The 24,532-nt window shown below is 41.4% G+C and overlaps 1 protein-coding gene across 1 annotated transcript in view; it reads left to right on the top strand.

The window, feature by feature from the left end:
* The window catches only part of LOC129835623 (E3 ubiquitin-protein ligase TRIM39), a 46,737-nt gene that overhangs the window by 10,177 nt on the left and 12,028 nt on the right, over positions 1–24,532 (top strand). The window contains exons 5-9 of the mRNA XM_055901336.1: positions 3,380–3,556; positions 5,243–5,325; positions 6,328–6,423; positions 18,752–18,985; positions 23,302–23,449. Of these exons, the coding sequence (XP_055757311.1) occupies positions 3,380–3,556; positions 5,243–5,325; positions 6,328–6,423; positions 18,752–18,985; positions 23,302–23,449 (738 nt within the window). The remainder of the gene's footprint in view (positions 1–3,379; positions 3,557–5,242; positions 5,326–6,327; positions 6,424–18,751; positions 18,986–23,301; positions 23,450–24,532) is intronic.

The following is a 24,532-nucleotide window of genomic DNA, read 5'->3' as shown; positions in this document are numbered from 1 at the left end:
TGACTATGTATAGATAATAAACAGAGAGTAGCAGCAGTGTACATGTAGGTAGGGGTAAAGTGACTATGTATAGATAATAAACAGAGAGTAGCAGCAATGTACATGTAGGTAGGGGTAAAGTGACTATGTATAGATAATAAACAGAGAGTAGCAGCAGTGTACATGTAGGTAGGGTAAAGTGACTATGTATAGATAATAAACAGAGAGTAGCAGCAGTGTACATGTAGGTAGGGTAAAGTGACTATGTATAGATAATAAACAGAGAGTAGCAGCAGTGTACATGTAGGTAGGGTAAAGTGACTATGTATAGATAATAAACAGAGAGTAGCAGCAGTGTACATGTAGGTAGGGGTAAAGTGACTATGTATAGATAATAACAGAGAGTAGCAGCAGTGTACATGTAGGTAGGGGTAAAGTGACTATGCATAGATAATAAACAGAGAGTAGCAGCAGCATAAACACAGGGGAAGGGGTCATTGCAAATAGTCTGGGCAGCCATTTTGTTTAGCTGTTATTGCTTGGGGTTAGAAGCTGTTAAGAAGCCTTTTGGATCTAGACTTGGCGCTCCGGTACCGCTTGCCGTGCGGTAGCAGAGAGAACAGTCTATGACTAGTTTGGCTGGAGTATTTGACCATTTTTAGGGCCTTCCTCTGACACCGCCTGGTATAGATGTCCTGGATGGCAGAACGCACTACCCTCTGTAGTGCCTTGTGGTCGGAGGCTGAGCAGTTGCCATACCAGGCGGTGATGCAACCCGTCAGGATGCTTTCGATGGTGCAGCTGTAGAACCTTTTGAGGATCTGGGGACCCGTGCCAAATCTTTTCAGTCTCCAGAGGGGGAATAGGTTTTGTCGTGCCCTCTTCACGACTGTCTTGGTGTGTTTGGACCATGTTAGTTTGTTGGTGATGTGGACATCAAGGAACTTGAAGCTCTCAACCTGCTCCACTACAGCCCCGTCGATGAGAATGGGGGCGTGCTCGGTCCTCCTTTTCCTGTAGTCCACAATCATCTCATTTGTCTTGATCATGTAGAGGGAGAGGTTGTTATCCTGGCACCACACGGTCAGGTCTCTGACCTCCTCCCTATAGGCTGTCTCATCGTTGTCGGTAATCAGGCCTACCACTGTTGTGTCATCAGCAAACTTAATGATGATGTTGGAGTCGTGCCTGGCCGTGCAGTCATGAGTGAACAGGGAGTACAGGAAGGGACTGAGCACACACCCCTGAGGGTCCCCCGTGTTGAGGATCAGCGTGGCAGATGTGTTGTTACCTACTCTTACCACCTGCTGGCGGCCTGTCAGGAAGTCCAGGATCCAGTTGCATAGGGAGGTGTTTAGTCCCAGAGTCCTTATCTTAGTAATGAGCTTTGAGGGCACTATGGTGTTGAACGCTGAGCTGTAGTCAATGAATAGCATTCTCACGTAGGTGTTCCTTTTATCCAGGTGGGAAAGGCCAGTATAAATATAATAGAGATTTCATCTGCGGATCTGTTGGGGCGGTATGCAAATTGGAGTGGGTCTAGAGTTTCTGGGATGATGGTGTTGATGTGAGCCATGACCAGCCTTTCAAAGTACTTCATGTCTACAGACGTGAATGCTACGGGTCGGTAATCATTTAGGCAGGTTACCTTGATGTTCTTGGGCACAGGGACTATGATGGTCTGCTTGAAACATGTTGGTATTACAGACTCAAACAGGGAGAGGTTGAAAATGTCAGTGAAGTCACTTGCCAGTTGGTCAGCGCATGCTCGGAGTACACATCCTGATGATCCGTCTGTGAATGTTGATCTGTTTAAAGGTCTTACTCGCATCTGCTATGGAGAGAATGATCACGCAGTCGTCCGTAACAGCTAATGCTCTCATGCATGTTTCAGTGTTGCTTGCCTCGAATCGCCTGTAAACCATGGCTTCTGTTTGGGGTATTTACATACGGTCACTGTGGGGACGACGTCATCGATGAACTTACTGATGAAGCCAGTGACTGATGTGGTGTAATCCTCAATGCCATCGGAAGAATCCCGGAACGTATTCAAGGGTGTGCTTGCAAAACAGTCCTGTAGCTTAGCATCTGCTTCATCTGACTACTTCCGTATTGAGCCAGTCATTGGTAATTCCTTCTTTAGTTTTTGCTTCTAAGCAGGAATCAGGAGGATAGAGTTATGGTCAGATTTGCCAATGAAGGGTAAGGAAAAAATTTGTACGGATCTCTGTGTGTGGAGTAAAGGTGGTCCAGAGTTTTTCCCCTCTGGTTGCACATTTAACATGCTGGTAGAAATTAGGTAAAACGGATTTTAGTTTCCCTGCATTAAAGTCCCCGGCCACTAGGAGCGCCACCTCTGGATGAGCCTTTTCTTGTTTGTTTATGACCTTATTCAGCTCATTGAGTGGGGTCTTAGTGCCAGAATCATTTCGTGGTGGTAAATAGACAGCTACGAAAAATATAGATGAAAACTCTCTTGGTAAATAGTGTGGTCTACAGCTTATCATGAGATATTCTACCTCAGGCGAACAAAACCTCAAGACTTCCTTAATATTAGATTTCGTGCACCAGCTGTTATTGACAAATAGACACAGACCACCACCACCTTGTCTTACCAGAGGCAGCTGTTCTATCTTGACGATGCAGCGTAAACTCAGCCAGCTGTATGTTATTCATGTTCCGTCGTTCAGCCACGACTCCGTGACACATAAGATATTAACGTTTTTAATGTCCCGTTGGGTAGAATAGTCTTGGTCGGAGCTCCTCCAGTTTATTATACAGTGATTGGCTAATAGTACAGAAGGTAGAGGTGGGTTACCCACAAACCCAGCCAGCTGTATCGCCATATCTTCTTCATGCGAATGACAGGGATTTGGGCCTTGTCCTGTGTCTGAAGTAAATCCTTCGCATCCGACTCGTTAAATAAATCTTTGTTCAGTACGAGGGGAGTAATCGCTTCTCTGATATCCAGAAACTCTTTTTGGTCATAAGAGACGGTGGCAGAAAAATTGTGTACAAAATAAGTTACAAATAACGCAACAAAAAAACACACACACACAAAAGCACAATTGGTGCCCGTCAATAAGCAGCCATCTCCTCCGGCGACATTATCATTAGGGGAGTAATTAAGGCTAAGTGCCTTGCTCAAGGGCACATCGAGGAATTTTTCACATAGTCGGCTCGGGGATTCGAACCAGCGACCGCTAGGCTTCCTGCCACACACACACACCAGTGTGCCTTAGAGCAAGCAGCGATGTTGCTGACCTGCCCAGTTACCTATGACCCCTACATGACCCCTACATGACCCCATTGGGCTCAACATGTGGTATGTTGTCATGGTGGTGATATTTAAGTTCAGACGTGTGAATAAAATACTGTTCTATTCTGCCCTCTGACCTAGGTCGGTACTGGGACGGTGCTAAGCTCTGCCAGTGTCCCCTCTGCAAAGAGACCTTTAAGAAACGCCCGGACCTCCAGATTAACCGGACCCTCAGGGAGATCACAGAGCAGTTCAAGTCCATGTCCGGGGTGTCTCGGTTGGGCAGCGGGAGGTGGAGAGGTGTCCTAGGGGCTGGAGGTGGGATATCTTAAAAAAAAAATGTTTTTATATATATTTTAGGGAATGTTCTAGTTTTAATGACAGATGATTTTACGGTAGATACTGTATGTAGATAGATACTGTAGATAGATAGATACTGTATGTAGATAGATACTGTATGCAGATAGATAGATACTGTATGTAGATAGATAGATACTGTATGTAGATATATACTGTATGTAGATAGATACTGTATGTAGATAGATACTGTATGTAGATATATACTGTATGTAGATACATACTGTATGTAGATAGATAGATAGATACTGTATGTAGATAGATAGATACTGTATGTAGATATATACTGTATGTAGATAGATACTGTATGTAGATAGATACTGTATGTAGATATATACTGTATGTAGATAGATACTGTATATAGATACATACTGTATGTAGATAGATAGATAGATACTGTATGTAGATAGATAGATACTGTATGTAGATATATACTGTATGTAGATAGATACTGTATGTAGATAGATACTGTATGTAGATATATACTGTATGTAGATAGATACTGTATATAGATACATACTGTATGTAGATAGATAGATAGATACTGTATGTAGATAGATACTGTATTGCGATGGGTAGATACTGTATGTAGATGGGTAGATAGATATTACATAGAAAGTGAGTGGGGGAATAGGGGATGGAACAGCTGCCTCCAGAGACGTATTGACTACAGGCACTACCATTAGACCCGCCCCCGGCATGGAGGTCTGCTGGTCTTGATAATACTGTATGTTGTTGTATTTATGTACTGTATGTTATTGTATTTATGTACTGTATGTTATTGTATTTATGTACTGTATGTTATTGTATTTATATACTGTATGTTATTGTATTTATATACTGTATGTTATTGTATTTATGTACTGTATGTTATTGTATTTATGTACTGTATGTTATTGTATTTATGTACTGTATGTTATTGTATTTATATACTGTATGTTATTACATTTATGTACTGTATGTTATTGTATTTATGTACTGTATGTTATTGTATTTATGTACTGTATGTTATCGTATTTATATACTGTATGTTATTGTATTTATGTACTGTATGTTATCGTATTTATATACTGTATGTTATTGTATTTATGTACTGTATGTTATTGTATTTATATACTGTATGTTAGTACATTTATATACTGTATGTTATTGTATTTATGTACTGTATGTTATTGTATTTATGTACTGTATGTTATCGTATTTATATACTGTATGTTATTGTATTTATGTACTGTATGTTATTGTATTTATATACTGTATGTTAGTACATTTATGTACTGTATGTTATTGTATTTATGTACTGTATGTTATTGTATTTATGTACTGTATGTTATTGTATTTATATACTGTATGTTATTGTATTTATGTACTGTATGTTATTGTATTTATATACTGTATGTTATTGTATTTATGTACTGTATGTTATTGTATTTATGTACTGTATGTTATTGTATTTATGTACTGTATGTTATTGTATTTATATACTGTATGTTATTGTATTTATGTACTGTATGTTATTGTATTTATGTACTGTATGTTATTGTATTTATATACTGTATGTTATTGTATTTATATACTGTATGTTATTGTATTTATGTACTGTATGTTATTGTATTTATGTACTGTATGTTTCTATTCATCTAGAAGGAGGAGGAGGAGGAGGAGGAGGAGGAGAGGACGCAGACCATCAGGATCCCAGCACCATAGAGAGGGAGTGGATGGACACTAAGGTGGGTTGTAGGGAGAGAGGGAGGGATGGAGAGAGGGAGATAGGGAGGGAGGGAGGGATAGATATAGAGGTGGAGAGAGAGAGTTGATATAGAGGTAGACAGGGAGAGAGAGATAGATATAGAGGTACATAGGGATAGAGAGATAGATATAGAGGTAGATAGGGAGAGAGAGAGAGATATAGAGGCAGATAGGGAGAGAGAGATAGATATAAAGGTAGATGGGTAGAAAGAGATAGATATAGAGGTAGATAGGGAGAAAGAGATAGATATAGAGGTAGATAGGGAAAAAGAGATAGATATAGAGGTAGATAGGGAAAGATAGATAGATATAGAGGTAGATAGGGAGAAAGAGGTAGATATAGAGGTAGATAGGGAGAAAGAGGTAGATATAGAGGTAGATAGGGAGAGAGAGATAGATATAGAGGTACATAGGGATAGAGAGATAGATATAGAGGTAGATAGGGAGAAAGAGATAGATATAGAGGTGAGGTTTTACCTGATCCATGTTCTGGGGTCTGTCTGATCAGAGGTAATGTGTTATAGATGGGACCGGTTATGTAGAAGGTGTCTGTCTAATCAGAGGTAATGTGTTATAGATGGTACCGGTTATGTAGAAGGCATCTGTCTAATCAGAGGTAAGGTATTATAGATGGTACCAGGTATCCAGAGGTGTCTGCCTCAAAGACCCAGTACAGCATCAAGTGGTGAGGGGACTGCAGGATACATTTTGGCAAGTATTGGGTTCTTCTGTGTTTGGAAATGTATTCACACATTGTTTCTCCTCCTCTCTCCTCTATGTGTGTGTGTGTGTGTGTGTGTGTGTGTGTGTGTGTGTGTGTGTGTGTGTGTGTGTGTGTGTGTGTGTGTGTGTGTGTGTGTGTGTGTGTGTGTGTGTGTGTGTGTGTGTGTGTGCGTGTGTGTGTGTGTGTGTTCGTGTTCGTGTGTGTGTGTGTGTGTGTGTGTGTGTGTGTGTGTGTGTGTGTGTGTGTGTGTGTGTGTCAGACCCAGCTACATATGTCTGAGGCAGAGATCCATCAGCTGATTCTACTGAGACAGAGGAAGATGGAGGAGATAAGTTCATCACTGGCTCAACTACAGGTGACCTTTAACCCCTGACCCTTAACCCTGGGGATGGACGGTGACCTCTAGCCCCTGATCCTTAACCCTGGGGATGGACGGTGACCTTTAGCCCCTGATCCTTAACCCTAGGCTACCTCACCCCACGCCGTCCAACCCCATTCAAAAGTCCATTGGTTACTACAGCACCTTAAACAATGTAACTTAACCCTGTCTACCTCGCCCCACGCCGTCCAACCCCATTCAAAAGTCCATTGGTTACTACAGCACCCTAAACAATGTAACTTAACCCTGTCTACCTCCCCCCACGCCGTCCAACCCCATTCAAAAGTCCATTGGTTACTACAGCACCCTAAACAATGTAACTTAACCCTGTCTACCTCGCCCCACGCCGTCCAACCCCATTCAAAAGTCCATTGGTTACTACAGCACCCTAAACAATGTAACTTAACCCTGTCTACCTCGCCCCACGCCGTCCAACCCCATTCAAAAGTCCATTGGTTACTACAGCACCCTAAACAATGTAACTTAACCCTGTCTACCTCCCCCCACGCCGTCCAACCCCATTCAAAAGTCCATTGATTACTACAGCACCTTAAATGATGTAACTTAACCGTGAACGCTTACCCTCAACTCTCTCTAAGGGCTCTCTTTTCGGCGTTAAGGTGGACGCTCTTGTCAAACGCACTTTTCTTTTCCATTTTGTCACGTAAAAACAAATGTTTTCCAGCCCAACGCATCATTCTAACATCAGCCCTGCGCTCAGATGGGAGGGCTGGAAATATTGGACACGTGTCCTTAAAAATTTGATCCAAAGTGCAAATTTTAGGCAGCGCTGGTGGGGATATTTAAGACCAACCAAAAGCTGGTTTTAGCGGTAACACAGTTGATTCTGGTTTGACAGCAGAAACACAGTTGGTTCTGGTTTGACAGCAGAAACACAGTTGGTTCTGGTTTGACAGTGGAAACACAGTTGGTTCTGGTTTGACAGCAGAAACACAGTTGGTTGTGGTTTGACAGCAGAAACACAGTTGGTTCTGGTTCTGGTTTGACAGTGGAAACACAGTTGGTTCTGGTTCTGGTTTGACAGTGGAAACACAGTTGGTTCTGGTTTGACAGCAGAAACACAGTTGGTTCTGGTTCTGGTTTGACAGTGGAAACACAGTTGGTTCTGGTTTGACAGTGGAAACACAGTTGGTTCTGGTTCTGGTTTGACAGCAGAAACACAGTTGGTTCTGGTTTGACATTGGAAACTCAGTTGGTTCTGGTTCTGGTTTGACAGTGGAAACACAGTTGGTTCTGGTTCTGGTTTGACAGTGGAAACACAGTTGGTTCTGGTTCTGGTTTGACAGTGGAAACACAGTTGGTTCTGGTTCTGGTTTGACAGTGGAAACACAGGTGGTTCTGGTTTGACAGCGGTAACACAGTTGGTTCTGGTTTGACAGTGGAAACACAGTTGGTTCTGGTTTGACAGCAGAAACACAGTTGGTTCTGGTTTGACAGCAGAAACACAGTTGGTTCTGGTTTGACAGTGGAAACACAGTTGGTTCTGGTTTGACAGTGGAAACACAGTTAGTTCTGGTTTGACAGTGGAAACACAGTTGGTTCTGGTTTGACAGTAGAAACACAGTTGGTTCTGGTTTGACAGCAGAAACACAGTTGGTTCTGGTTTGACAGTGGAAACACAGTTGGTTCTGGTTTGACAGTGGAAACACAGTTGGTTCTGGTTTGACAGTGGAAACACAGTTGGTTCTGGTTCTGGTTTGACAGCAGAAACACAGTTGGTTCTGGTTTGACAGCAGAAACACAGTTGGTTCTGGTTCTGGTTTGACAGTGGAAACACAGTTGGTTCTGGTTCTGGTTTGACAGCAGAAACACAGTTGGTTATGGTTTGACAGTGGAAACACAGTTGGTTCTGGTTTGACAGTGGAAACACAGTTGGTTCTGGTTCTGGTTTGACATTGGAAACACAGTTGGTTCTGGTTTGACAGCAGAAACACAGTTGGTTCTGGTTTGACAGTGGAAACACAGTTGATTCTGGTTTGACAGTGGAAACACAGTTGATTCTGGTTTGACAGCAGAAACACAGTTGATTCTGGTTTGACAGTGGAAACACAGTTGGTTCTGGTTCTGGTTTGACATTGGAAACACAGTTGGTTCTGGTTTGACAGCAGAAACACAGTTGGTTCTGGTTTGACAGCAGAAACACAGTTGGTTCTGGTTTGACAGTGGAAACACAGTTGATTCTGGTTTGACAGCAGAAACACAGTTGATTCTGGTTTGACAGTGGAAACACAGTTGGTTCTGGTTCTGGTTTGACAGCAGAAACACAGTTGGTTATGGTTTGACAGTGGAAACACAGTTGGTTCTGGTTCTGGTTTGACAGTGGAAACACAGTTGGTTCTGGTTTGACAGTGGAAACACAGTTGGTTCTGGTTTGACAGCAGAAACACAGTTGGTTCTGGTTTGACAGTGGAAACTCAGTTGGTTCTGGTTCTGGTTTGACAGTGGAAACACAGTTGGTTCTGGTTCTGGTTTGACAGTGGAAACACAGTTGGTTCTGGTTCTGGTTTGACAGTGGAAACACAGTTGGTTCTGGTTCTGGTTTGACAGCAGAAACACAGTTGGTTCTGGTTTGACAGCAGAAACACAGTTGGTTCTGGTTTGACAGTGGAAACACAGTTGATTCTGGTTTGACAGCAGAAACACAGTTGGTTATGGTTTGACAGTGGAAACACAGTTGGTTCTGGTTTGAGAGTGGAAACACAGTTGGTTCTGGTTTGACAGCAGAAACACAGTTGGTTCTGGTTTGACAGTGGAAACACAGTTGGTTCTGGTTTGACAGTGGAAACACAGTTGGTTCTGGTTCTGGTTTGACAGTGGAAACACAGTTGGTTCTGGTTTGACAGTGGAAACACAGTTGGTTCTGGTTCTGGTTTGACAGCAGAAACACAGTTGGTTGTGGTTTGACAGCAGAAACACAGTTGGTTCTGGTTTGACAGCAGAAACACAGTTTGTTCTGGTTTGATAGTGGAAACACAGTTGATTCTGGTTTGACATCAGAAACACAGTTGGTTATGGTTTGAAAGTGGAAACACAGTTGGTTCTGGTTTGACAGTGGAAACACAGTTGGTTCTGGTTCTGGTTTGACAGTGGAAACACAGTTGGTTGTGGTTTGACAGCAGAAACACAGTTGGTTCTGGTTTGACAGTGGAAACACAGTTGATTCTGGTTTGACAGCAGAAACACAGTTGGTTATGGTTTGACAGTGGAAACACAGTTGGTTCTGGTTTGACAGTGGAAACACAGTTGGTTCTGGTTTGACAGCAGAAACACAGTTGGTTCTGGTTTGACAGCAGAAACACAGTTGGTTCTGGTTCTGGTTTGACAGCAGAAACACAGTTGGTTCTGGTTCTGGTTTGACAGCAGAAACACAGTTGGTTCTGGTTTGACAGCAGAAACACAGTTGGTTGTGGTTTGACAGTAGAAACACAGTTGGTTCTTGTTTGACATTGGAAACACAGTTGGTTCTGGTTTGACAGCAGAAACACAGTTGGTTCTGGTTCTGGTTTGACAGCAGAAACACAGTTGGTTCTGGTTTGACAGCAGAAACACAGTTGGTTCTGGTTTGACAGTGGAAACACAGTTGGTTCTGGTTTGACAGTGGAAACACAGTTGGTTCTGGTTTGACAGCAGAAACACAGTTGGTTCTGGTTTGACAGCAGAAACACAGTTGGTTCTGGTTTGACAGTGGAAACACAGTTAGTTCTGGTTTGACAGCAGAAACACAGTTGGTTCTGGTTTGACAGCAGAAACACAGTTGGTTCTGGTTTGACAGTGGAAACACAGTTGGTTCTGGTTCTGGTTTGACAGCAGAAACACAGTTGGTTCTGGTTTGACAGCAGAAACACAGTTGGTTGTGGTTTGACAGCAGAAACACAGTTGGTTGTGGTTTGACAGCAGAAACACAGTTGGTTCTGGTTCTGGTTTGACAGCAGAAACACAGTTGGTTCTGGTTTGACAGCAGAAACACAGTTGGTTCTGGTTTGACAGTGGAAACACAGTTGGTTCTGGTTTGACAGCAGAAACACAGTTGGTTCTGGTTCTGGTTTGACAGCAGAAACACAGTTGGTTCTGGTTTGACAGCAGAAACACAGTTGGTTCTGGTTCTGGTTTGACAGCAGAAACACAGTTGGTTCTGGTTTGACAGAGGAAACACAGTTGGTTCTGGTTTGACAGCAGAAACACAGTTGGTTCTGGTTCTGGTTTGACAGCAGAAACACAGATGGTTCTGGTTTGACAGCGGAAACACAGTTGGTTGTGGTTTGACAGTGGAAACACAGTTGGTTATGGTTTGACAGTAGAAACACAGTTGATTCTGGTTTGACAGTAGAAACACAGTTGATTCTGGTTTGACAGTAGAAACACAGTTGATTCTGGTTTGACAGTAGAAACACAGTTGATTCTGGTTTGACAGTAGAAACACAGTTGATTCTGGTTTGACAGCAGAAACACAGTTGGTTATGGTTTGACAGTGGAAACACAGTTGGTTCTGGTTCTGGTTTGACAGCAGAAACACAGTTGGTTCTGGTTCTGGTTTGACAGTGGAAACACAGTTGGTTCTGGTTGTGGTTTTACAGTGGAAACACAGTTGGTTGTGGTTTGACAGCGGTAACACAGTTGGTTCTGGTTTGACAGCAGAAACACAGTTGGTTCTGGTTTGACAGCAGAAACACAGTTGGTTCTGGTTCTGGTTTGACAGCAGAAACACAGTTGGTTCTGGTTCTGGTTTGACAGCAGAAACACAGTTGGTTCTGGTTTGACAGCAGAAACACAGTTGGTTGTGGTTTGACAGTAGAAACACAGTTGGTTCTTGTTTGACATTGGAAACACAGTTGGTTCTGGTTTGACAGCAGAAACACAGTTGGTTCTGGTTCTGGTTTGACAGCAGAAACACAGTTGGTTCTGGTTTGACAGCAGAAACACAGTTGGTTCTGGTTTGACAGTGGAAACACAGTTGGTTCTGGTTTGACAGTGGAAACACAGTTGGTTCTGGTTTGACAGCAGAAACACAGTTGGTTCTGGTTTGACAGCAGAAACACAGTTGGTTCTGGTTTGACAGTGGAAACACAGTTAGTTCTGGTTTGACAGCAGAAACACAGTTGGTTCTGGTTTGACAGCAGAAACACAGTTGGTTCTGGTTTGACAGTGGAAACACAGTTGGTTCTGGTTCTGGTTTGACAGCAGAAACACAGTTGGTTCTGGTTTGACAGAAGAAACACAGTTGGTTGTGGTTTGACAGCAGAAACACAGTTGGTTGTGGTTTGACAGCAGAAACACAGTTGGTTCTGGTTCTGGTTTGACAGCAGAAACACAGTTGGTTCTGGTTTGACAGCAGAAACACAGTTGGTTCTGGTTTGACAGTGGAAACACAGTTGGTTCTGGTTTGACAGCAGAAACACAGTTGGTTCTGGTTCTGGTTTGACAGCAGAAACACAGTTGGTTCTGGTTTGACAGCAGAAACACAGTTGGTTCTGGTTCTGGTTTGACAGCAGAAACACAGTTGGTTCTGGTTTGACAGAGGAAACACAGTTGGTTCTGGTTTGACAGCAGAAACACAGTTGGTTCTGGTTCTGGTTTGACAGCAGAAACACAGATGGTTCTGGTTTGACAGCGGAAACACAGTTGGTTGTGGTTTGACAGTGGAAACACAGTTGGTTATGGTTTGACAGTAGAAACACAGTTGATTCTGGTTTGACAGTAGAAACACAGTTGATTCTGGTTTGACAGTAGAAACACAGTTGATTCTGGTTTGACAGTAGAAACACAGTTGATTCTGGTTTGACAGTAGAAACACAGTTGATTCTGGTTTGACAGCAGAAACACAGTTGGTTATGGTTTGACAGTGGAAACACAGTTGGTTCTGGTTCTGGTTTGACAGCAGAAACACAGTTGGTTCTGGTTGTGGTTTTACAGTGGAAACACAGTTGGTTGTGGTTTGACAGCGGTAACACAGTTGGTTCTGGTTTGACAGCAGAAACACAGTTGGTTCTGGTTTGACAGTGGAAACACAGTTGGTTCTGGTTCTGGTTTGACAGCGGTAACACAGTTGGTTCTGGTTTGACAGCGGTAACACAGTTGGTTCTGGTTTGACAGCGGTAACACAGTTGATTCTGGTTTGACAGCGGAAACACAGTTGGTTCTGGTTTGACAGCGGTAACACAGTTGGTTCTGGTTCTGGTTTGACAGCAGAAACACAGTTGGTTCTGGTTATGGTTTGACAGCAGAAACACAGTTGGTTCTGGTTTGACAGTAGAAACACAGTTGGTTCTGGTTATGGTTTGACAGCAGAAACACAGTTGGTTCTGGTTTGACAGTGGAAACACAGTTGGTTATGGTTTGACAGCGGTAACACAGTTGGTTCTGGTTCTGGTTTGACAGCAGAAACACAGTTGGTTCTGGTTATGGTTTGACAGCAGAAACACAGTTGGTTCTGGTTTGACAGTGGAAACACAGTTGGTTCTGGTTCTGGTTTGACAGCAGAAACACAGTTGGTTCTGGTTCTGGTTTGTAGTAGAAACACAGTTGATTCTGGTTTGACAGTAGAAACACAGTTGATTCTGGTTTGACAGCAGAAACACAGTTGGTTCTGGTTTGACAGCAGAAACACAGTTGGTTCTGGTTTGACAGCGGAAACACAGTTGGTTCTGGTTCTGGTTTGACAGCAGAAACACAGTTGATTCTGGTTTGACAGCAGAAACACAGTTGGTTCTGGTTTGAAAATGGAAAAACAGTTGGTTGTGGTTTGACAGTAGAAACACAGTTGGTTATGGTTTGACAGTGGAAACACAGTTGGTTCTGGTTCTGGTTTGACAGCAGAAACACAGTTGGTTGTGGTTTGACAGTAGAAACACAGTTGATTCTGGTTTGACAGTAGAAACACAGTTGATTCTGGTTTGACAGTAGAAACACAGTTGATTCTGCTTTGACAGCAGAAACACAGTTGGTTATGGTTTGACAGCGGTAACACAGTTGGTTCTGGTTCTGGTTTGACAGCGGTAACACAGTTGGTTCTGGTTTGACAGCGGTAACACAGTTGGTTGTGGTTTGACAGCGGTAACACAGTTGGTTCTGGTTCTGGTTTGACAGCGGTAACACAGTTGGTTCTGGTTCTGGTTTGACAGCGGTAACACAGTTGGTTGTGGTTTGACAGCGGTAACACAGTTGGTTCTGGTTTGACAGCAGAAACACAGTTGGTTCTGGTTTGACAGTGGAAACACAGTTGGTTCTGGTTCTGGTTTGACAGCGGTAACACAGTTGGTTCTGGTTTGACAGCGGTAACACAGTTGGTTCTGGTTTGACAGCGGTAACACAGTTGATTCTGGTTTGACAGCGGAAACACAGTTGGTTCTGGTTTGACAGCGGTAACACAGTTGGTTCTGGTTCTGGTTTGACAGCAGAAACACAGTTGGTTCTGGTTATGGTTTGACAGCAGAAACACAGTTGGTTCTGGTTTGACAGTAGAAACACAGTTGGTTCTGGTTATGGTTTGACAGCAGAAACACAGTTGGTTCTGGTTTGACAGTGGAAACACAGTTGGTTATGGTTTGACAGCGGTAACACAGTTGGTTCTGGTTCTGGTTTGACAGCAGAAACACAGTTGGTTCTGGTTATGGTTTGACAGCAGAAACACAGTTGGTTCTGGTTTGACAGTGGAAACACAGTTGGTTCTGGTTCTGGTTTGACAGCAGAAACACAGTTGGTTCTGGTTCTGGTTTGTAGTAGAAACACAGTTGATTCTGGTTTGACAGTAGAAACACAGTTGATTCTGGTTTGACAGCAGAAACACAGTTGGTTCTGGTTTGACAGCAGAAACACAGTTGGTTCTGGTTTGACAGCGGAAACACAGTTGGTTCTGGTTCTGGTTTGACAGCAGAAACACAGTTGATTCTGGTTTGACAGCAGAAACACAGTTGGTTCTGGTTTGAAAATGGAAAAACAGTTGGTTGTGGTTTGACAGTAGAAACACAGTTGGTTATGGTTTGACAGTGGAAACACAGTTGGTTCTGGTTCTGGTTTGACAGCAGAAACACAGTTGGTTGTGGTTTGACAGTAGAAACACAGTTGATTCTGGTTTGACAGTAGAAACACAGTTGATTCTGGTTTGACAGTAGAAACACAGTTGATTCTGCTTTGACAGCAGAAACACAGTTGGTTATGGTTTGACAGCGGTAACACAGTTGGTTCTGGTTCTGGTTTGACAGCGGTAACACAGTTGGTTCTGGTTTGACAGCGGTAACACAGTTGGTTGTGGTTTGACAGCGGTAACACAGTTGGTTCTGGTTCTGGTTTGACAGCGGTAACACAGTTGGTTCTGGTTCTGGTTTGACAGCGGTAACACAGTTGGTTGTGGTTTGACAGCGGTAACACAGTTGGTTGTGGTTTGACAGCGGTAACACAGTTGGTTCTGGTTTGACAGTGGAAACACAGTTGGTTCTGGTTATGGTTTGACAGCTGAAACACAGTTGGTTGTGGTTTGACAGTGGAAACACAGTTGGTTCTGGTTTGACAGCAGAAACACAGTTGGTTCTGGTTTGACAGCAGAAACACAGTTGGTTCTGGTTTGACAGCAGAAACACAGTTGGTTCTGGTTTGACAGCAGAAACACAGTTGGTTCTGGTTTGACAGCAGAAACACAGTTGGTTCTGGTTTGACAGTGGAAACACAGTTGGTTCTGGTTTGACAGCAGAAACACAGTTGGTTCTGGTTTGACAGCAGAAACACAGTTGGTTCTGGTTTGACAGCAGAAACACAGTTGGTTCTGGTTTGACAGCAGAAACACAGTTGGTTCTGGTTCTGGTTTGACAGCAGAAACACAGTTGGTTCTGGTTCTGGTTTGACAGCAGAAACACAGTTGGTTGTGGTTTGACAGAGGAAAAGCAGCCTTTCCAGCCGTGACACTCACTGCCCAAATGAAACAACAGTAATGTGCTTTTGTCGCCTATATACTATATAATAATATATATAGTATAGTATATATGTATACTTAAAACAGTGATGTTTTTTCCCCCATTTAATTTTATTTGACTTCAACAACAAGCCTCCCCTCCTCTTAAAGGCTGTTTTTCAATGTAATCAAGTTGTCAAGACCGTTGATAGTGTTTGGCTCGTGAGACCGCTTGGAAATCAATCTTATTCACTAAACCTTTATTAAAATAGAAAGTTTGAGAGGAGTAAAACGGCGATCTTTTTAATCTATTTATTGTAGGCAGACCTACATTATTGTAGCCATGCTTTGGACGTGAGTAAAGCCCCTCCATGATGTACAGAGCATTCGGAAAGTATTCAAACCCCTTGACTTTTTACACATTTTGTTACATTACAGCCTTATTCTAAACTGGGTTAAATAGTTTTTTACCTTCATCAATCTACACACAATACCCCATAATGATATCACAATACCCCATAATTATTATTTTAATTTTACTAGGCAAGTCAGTTAAGAACAAATTCTTATTTTCAATGACGGCCTACCGGGGAACAGTGGGTTAACTGCCTTGTTCAGGGGCAGAACGACAGATTTTAACCATGTCAGCTCGGGGACTTGATATAGCAACCTTTCGAGTACTAGTGCAATGCTCTAACCACTAGGCTACATCCCAATACCCCATAATGACATCACAATACCCCATAATGACATCACAATACCCCATAATGACATCACAATACCCCATAACGACAAAGCAAAAACTGTTTTTTAGACATTTTTGCAGATGTATTATAAAAAATAACTGAAATATCACATTTACATAAGTCTTCAGATCCTTTACTCTGTACTTTGTTGAAGCACCTTTGGCAGCGATTACAGCCTTGTCTTCTTGGGTATGACGCTACAAGCTTGTCACACTTGTATTTGGAGTGTTTCTCCCATTCTTCTCTGCAGATCCTCTCAAGCTCTGTCAGGTTGGAAGGGGAGCGTCGCTGCACAGCGATTTTCAGGTCTCTCCAGAGATAAAAGATCGGGTTCAAGTCCGGGCTCTGGCTGGGCCACTCAAGGACATTCAGAGACTTGTCCCGAAGCCCCTCCTGCGTTGTCTTGGATGTGTGCTTAGGATCGTTGTCCTGTTGGAAGGTGAACATTCGCCCCAGTCTGAGGTCCTGAGCGCTCTGGAGCAGGTTTTTATCAAGAATCTCTCTGTACTTTGCTCCGTTCATCTTTCCCTTGAACCATGAGTAGTCTCCCAGTCCCTGCCGCTGAAAAACATCCCCACAGCATGATGCTGCCACCACCATGCTTCCCCGTAGGGATGGTGCCAGGTTTCCTCCAGACGTGAAGCTTGGCATTCAGGCCAAAGAGTTCAATCTTAGTTTCATCAGACCAGAGATCTTGTTTCTCATGGTCTGAGAGTCCTTTAGATGTCTTTCTGACAAACTATAAGTGGGCTGTCATGTGCCTTTTACTGAGGAGTGGCTTCCGTCTGGCCACTCTACCATAAAGGCCTGATTGGTGGAGTGCTGCAGAGATGATTATCCTTCTGGAAGGTTCTCGCATCTCCACAGAGGAACTCTGGAGCTCTGTCAGAGTGACCATCGGGTTCTTCGCCACCTCCCTGACTAAGGCTCGTCTCCCCCGATTGCTAAGTTTTGCCGGGCGGCCAGCTCTAGGAAGAGTCTTGGTGGTTCCAAACGTCTTCCATTTAAGAATTTGTTCTTAACTGACTTGCCTAGTTAAATGTAGGTGAAATAAAAAATAAAAAAGACTGATGGAGGCCACTGTGTTCTTGGAGATCTTCAATACTTCAGTCATTTTTTGGTACCCTTCCCCAGATCTGTACCTTGACACAATCCTGTCTCAGAGCTCTAAGGACAATTCCTTCAAACTCATGGCTTGGTTTTCACTCTGACATGCGCTATCAACTGTGGGACCTTATATAGACAGGTGTGTGCCTTTCCAAATCACGTCCAATCAATTGAATTTACCACAAGTGGACTCCAGTCAAGTTGTAGAAACATCTCAAGGATGATCATTGGAAACAGGATGCACCTGAGCTCAATTTTGAGTCTCATAGCAATGGGTCTGAATACCTAAATAAAGTATGTGTTTAAAATTATAAAACATTTGCAAACATTTCTAAAAACCTGTTTTCACTTTGCCATTATAGTGTATTGTGTGTAGATTGACGAGGATTTTTTATTTTATTTAATCCATTTTAGAATAAGGCTGTAACATAACAAAATGTGGGAAAAGGGAAGGGGTGTGAATACTTTCTGAATGCGCTGTAGACTACATGCGTCCCATCATGAAACAAGAGATGAGAACCTCGGTGAATACCGGTGAACCTCGTATTTAGAAGTTATTTACCTGTAACAATTGTTTGTTTTCCGTTTCATTAAAAAATTAAAAGATAAACCGAGCCCTCCGTAGGCGAACCTTACCCTAGCCCAACTATAATGAAGGCTGATTCAACAGCAATGCGTCGTGTATTTTTTATCATGGAGATTTTATGATATCATTCAATTTCACATTTATTTATTGTTAAAAAAAAAATTTAAAAATAAAGACGGCTTTTTTTTCATAAATTTTTTATTAAAACCAAACTTTAAATGATTTTATAGGGAAAATGTCAGCATATAATATAACTTCTGGAGAAGTGTGATCTATAAAATGGTTCCAATATGTTTATAAAACATTATATTGGGAAGCAGTATAACGGTGAGTTGCCATTCTCCCTTTCTCTTCCTATTGGATCATTCTCCCTTTCTCTTCCTATTGGATCATTCTCCCTTTCTCTTCCTATTGGATCATTCTCCCTTTCTCTTCCTATTGGATCATTCTCCCTTTCTATTCTTATTGGATCATTCTCCCTTTCTCTTCCTATTGGATCATTCTCCCTTTCTCTTCCTATTGGATCATTCTCCCTTTCTCTTCCTATTGGATCATTCTCCAGCTACTGTAAACGGTTTGAATGTACGTAAAAAACCCTTCGTAGTCTACGTTGTTTTAATATTATATGCCCACGGAAAGCAATTACAGTGCCTGTCATTTATTTATTTGTACATATTTAGACATAGCCTATTGTTTTGTTTTGTTTACAATTTGATTGGGATTTATTCCCTCTCTTTTCAGTGAATGTAATCTTGCTCATTGACAATGTTTGGTGTGTCCACGCTCAGCCATAATGCAGCTTACAGTAGGCCTAGCCCCTATATCAGATAGCCATGTTTATATTCCATCATGGAAGCCATGCAATTACTGAGAACAATGTGGACTGCAAACAGGTTGACCAATGCGCTAGGTTTGTTCAAATAGAGCCCTAGAACTAACATACGCTCTCACTCCCTTCCCCAGCTTTCGGTGGAACGTGAGACAGCAGGCGTGATGTGTGTGTTCAGTGCGTTGGTGTGTGCGGTTGAGAGGTCGCAGGCGGAGCTCATGGAGGTGATTGAGATTAGTAGGCGGTTGGCAGAGCACCAGGCGGACGACGTGATTCGTCAGCTGGAACAGGAAGTGAATGAGCTTAGGAAGAGAAGCCACGCCCTCTCCCAGCTGGCCCAATCAGACGACTACGTTCATTGTATCAAGGTGAGAGGATGGAGGGAGGGAAACGAATACACGTTTAAAGAAGTAGATGTTGTAGATGTTGTATTACATCAACCAACGGCTGAACGCTATGTCATCTACTGCAGTATCATATAATCACTATGTCATCTACTGCAGTATCATATAATCACTATGTCATCTACTGCAGTATCATATAATCACTATGTCATCTACTGCAGTATCATATAATCACCATGTCATCTACTGCAGTATCATATAATCACCATGTCATCTACTGCAGTATCATATAATCACCATGTCATCTACTGCAGTATCATATAATCACCATGTCATCTACTGCAGTATCATATAATCACCATGTCATCTACTGCAGTATCATATAATCACCATGTCATCTACTGCAGTATCATATAATCACTATGTCATCTACTGCAGTATCATATAATCACTATGTCATCTACTGCAGTATCATATAATCACTATGTCATCTACTGCAGTATCATATAATCACCATGTTATCTACTGCAGTATCATATAATCACTATGTCATCTACTGCAGTATCATATAATCACTATGTCATCTACTGCAGTATCATATAATCACTATGTCATCTACTGCAGTATCATATAATCACTATGTCATCTACTGCAGTATCATATAATCACCATGTTATCTACTGCAGTATCATATAATCACCATGTCATCTACTGCAGTATCATATAATCACCATGTTATCTACTGCAGTATCATATAATCACCATGTCATCTACTGCAGTATCATATAATCACTATGTCATCTACTGCAGTATCATATAATCACCATGTCATCTACTGCAGTATCATATAATCACCATGTTATCTACTGCAGTATCATATAATCACCATGTCATCTACTGCAGTATCATATAATCACTATGTCATCTACTGCAGTATCATATAATCACTATGTCATCTACTGCAGTATCATATAATCACTATGTCATCTACTGCAGTATCATATAATCACTATGTCATCTACTGCAGTATCATATAATCACCATGTCATCTACTGCAGTATCATATAATCACCATGTCATCTACTGCAGTATCATATAATCACTATGTCATCTACTGCAGTATCATATAATCACTATGTCATCTACTGCAGTATCATATAATCACTATGTCATCTACTGCAGTATCATATAATCACTATGTCATCTACTGCAGTATCATATAATCACTATGTCATCTACTGCAGTATCATATAATCACTATGTCATCTACTGCAGTATCATATAATCACCATGGTATCTACTGCAGTATCATATAATCACTATGTCATCTACTGCAGTATCATATAATCACCATGGTATCTACTGCAGTATCATATAATCACTATGTCCTCTACTGCAGTATCATATAATCACCATGTCCTCTACTGCAGTATCATATAATCACCATGTCATCTACTGCAGTATCATATAATCACCATGTCATCTACTGCAGTATCATATAATCACCATGTCATCTACTGCAGTATCATATAATCACCATGTCATCTACTGCAGTATCATATAATCACCATGTTATCTACTGCAGTATCATATAATCACCATGTCATCTACTGCAGTATCATATAATCACCATGTCATCTACTGCAGTATCATATAATCACCATGTCATCTACTGCAGTATCATATAATCACCATGTTATCTACTGCAGTATCATATAATCACCATGTCATCTACTGCAGTATCATATAATCACCATGTCATCTACTGCAGTATCATATAATCACCATGTCATCTACTGCAGTATCATATAATCACCATGTCATCTACTGCAGTATCATATAATCACTATGTCATCTACTGCAGTATCATATAATCACCACGTCCTCTACTGCAGTATCATATAATCACCATGTCATCTACTGCAGTATCATATAATCACCATGTCATCTACTGCAGTATCATATAATCACCACGTCCTCTACTGCAGTATCATATAATCACCATGTCATCTACTGCAGTATCATATAATCACCACGTCCTCTACTGCAGTATCATATAATCACCATGTCATCTACTGCAGTATCATATAATCACCACGTCATCTACTGCAGTATCATATAATCACCATGTCATCTACTGCAGTATCATATAATCACCACGTCATCTACTGCAGTATCATATAATCACCATGTCATCTACTGCAGTATCATATAATCACCATGTCATCTACTGCAGTATCATATAATCACCACGTCCTCTACTGCAGTATCATATAATCACCATGTCATCTACTGCAGTATCATATAATCACCACGTCCTCTACTGCAGTATCATATAATCACCATGTCATCTACTGCAGTATCATATAATCACCACGTCATCTACTGCAGTATCATATAATCACCATGTCATCTACTGCAGTATCATATAATCACCATGTCATCTACTGCAGTATCATATAATCACCATGTCATCTACTGCAGTATCATATAATCACCACGTCCTCTACTGCAGTATCATATAATCACCACGTCCTCTACTGCAGTATCATATAATCACCATGGTATCTACTGCAGTATCATATAATCACCATGTCCTCTACTGCAGTATCATATAATCACCACGTCATCTACTGCAGTATCATATAATCACCACGTCCTCTACTGCAGTATCATATAATCACCACGTCATCTACTGCAGTATCATATAATCACCACGTCCTCTACTGCAGTATCATATAATCACCACGTCCTCTACTGCAGTATCATATAATCACCACGTCATCTACTGCAGTATCATATAATCACCACGTCATCTACTGCAGTATCATATAATCACCATGTCATCTACTGCAGTATCATATAATCACCACGTCATCTACTGCAGTATCATATAATCACCATGTCATCTACTGCAGTATCATATAATCACCATGTCATCTACTGCAGTATCATATAATCACCATGTCATCTACTGCAGTATCATATAATCACCACGTCCTCTACTGCAGTATCATATAATCACCACGTCCTCTACTGCAGTATCATATAATCACCATGGTATCTACTGCAGTATCATATAATCACCATGTCCTCTACTGCAGTATCATATAATCACCACGTCCTCTACTGCAGTATCATATAATCACCATGTCATCTACTGCAGTATCATATAATCACCACGTCCTCTACTGCAGTATCATATAATCACCATGTCATCTACTGCAGTATCATATAATCACCATGTCATCTACTGCAGTATCATATAATCACCATGTCATCTACTGCAGTATCATATAATCACCATGTCATCTACTGCAGTATCATATAATCACCATGTCATCTACTGCAGTATCATATAATCACCATGTCATCTACTGCAGTATCATATAATCACCATGTCATCTACTGCAGTATCATATAATCACCATGTCATCTACTGCAGTATCATATAATCACCATGTCATCTACTGCAGTATCATATAATCACCATGTCATCTACTGCAGTATCATATAATCACCACGGTATCTACTGCAGTATCATATAATCACCACGTCCTCTACTGCAGTATCATATAATCACCATGTCCTCTACTGCAGTATCATATAATCACCACGTCCTCTACTGCAGTATCATATAATCACCATGTCCTCTACTGCAGTATCATATAATCACCATGTTATCTACTGCAGTATCATATAATCACTATGTCATCTACTGCAGTATCATATAATCACCACGTCCTCTACTGCAGTATCATATAATCACCATGTTATCTAGTGCAGTATCATATAATCACCACGTCCTCTACTGCAGTATCATATAATCACCATGTCCTCTACTGCAGTATCATATAATCACCATGGTATCTACTGCAGTATCATATAATCACCACGTCCTCTACTGCAGTATCATATAATCACCATGGTATCTACTGCAGTATCATATAATCACCACGTCATCTACTGCAGTATCATATAATCACCATGTCATCTACTGCAGTATCATATAATCACCATGTCATCTACTGCAGTATCATATAATCACCACGTCATCTACTGCAGTATCATATAATCACCATGTCATCTACTGCAGTATCATATAATCACCACATCCTCTACTGCAGTATCAGATAATCACTATGTCATCTACTGCAGTATCATATAATCACTATGTCATCTACTGCAGTATCATATAATGTGGTTTGATTATATAACACATTATATAACACCAATTCAGGTGTTGTGATATCTGGCATGAATCTGCAATGTAGTCAGCCTGGGACGGTTATTTCCACTCAATGAAAAACATACACTCTTTGCTCCGCCCCCACCCTCAGAGTTACCCTGCACTCTGCACCCCTCCACCAATCAGAGACTGGTCTGGGGTGTCGGTGAACCCTGACCTGGGTACGGTGCCCATCTATACATCGCTGTCTGTCCTGGTCCAACGTTTCCAGGAAGAGATCAGCAGGATGGTTGAATTTGGTGAGTACTGCTCCTCTCTCTCTCTTTCTCTCCTCTCTCATCTCTCTCTCTTTCTCTCCTCTCTCATCCCATCTCTCTCTCTCTCTTTCTCTCCTCTCTCATCCCTTTCTCGTCTCTCTCTCTTCTCTCTTTCCCTCTCCTCCTCTTATCTCTCTCTTTCTCTTCTCTCTTTCTCTCCAGTCTTTCTCTTGTCTTGTCTTTGGCGTCATTAAAGTGAAGACTTATTTTTTCAAACCAATTCTCTGTAATTATTATTACGTGATTAAACTAATCATGTAAATGTAATTAATCAGGAAGTCGGGGCACCAAGGAAAATCTTCAGATTACAAAGTTATAATTTTCCTAATATAACTTTTCAGATATTTTAATATCTGACCAATTAGTCTTCTAATTAATGAATCATTCTTTACCTCAAGTTAGTCTCATTCCAAACGTCGAAAGTTGTTGGTTATCTGCACGAACCCAGCCTTCACTATGAATCATCCATACATCAATTGTCTTAATCATTTATTTACTAACTAAATAATCACAGAAATGCATAAACAAACAACAATATATATGGTTACAAGGAAATGATAGGGGATGTGGTTGTGGACTGAGAAGGCCGGGAAAGACAAGAGACACTACACAGTTGATAATTATAATAATTGAAATGCTAATCCTTTGCACATGAACGCTCACTCATTCGGGAATAATTGCAATCAATACATATATTTACGCTCAGTGTGTCGTCATGATCTCTATTGGAATCGTCCGTCTTTCTGTTGGAAAGTTCATCTGAACTTCTCTTTGCGTCCCTGGAGTCTTTCGTGGTTAGAATGGATACTTCAGAGTCCCATTCAGAAATGTTCTTATAGAATAGGTGTTTCGGCGGTTGTCGGTCTTCACATTCAGTCGACATAATTTCTAGCTGCAGACTAATAATTAGTATCGAAGATTTGCTCTTATTCTGTCGGTATCGATAGTCTCAGAGGTTAACCATTTCCACCAGTGTAGCCAATGCTCCACGTGGTTTGGTTAGGAATTCAACAACCGAGGAATGCATGGTCTCTACTCAAACCTTAGCCCTCTCAGTAATCGAGG

The sequence above is a fragment of the Salvelinus fontinalis genome, chromosome 36 (assembly GCF_029448725.1).
Source record: "Salvelinus fontinalis isolate EN_2023a chromosome 36, ASM2944872v1, whole genome shotgun sequence".
NCBI lineage: Eukaryota > Metazoa > Chordata > Actinopteri > Salmoniformes > Salmonidae > Salvelinus > Salvelinus fontinalis.
Note: the sequence above shows the minus strand (reverse complement) of the source record. Positions and strands in the feature narration are given on the sequence as shown.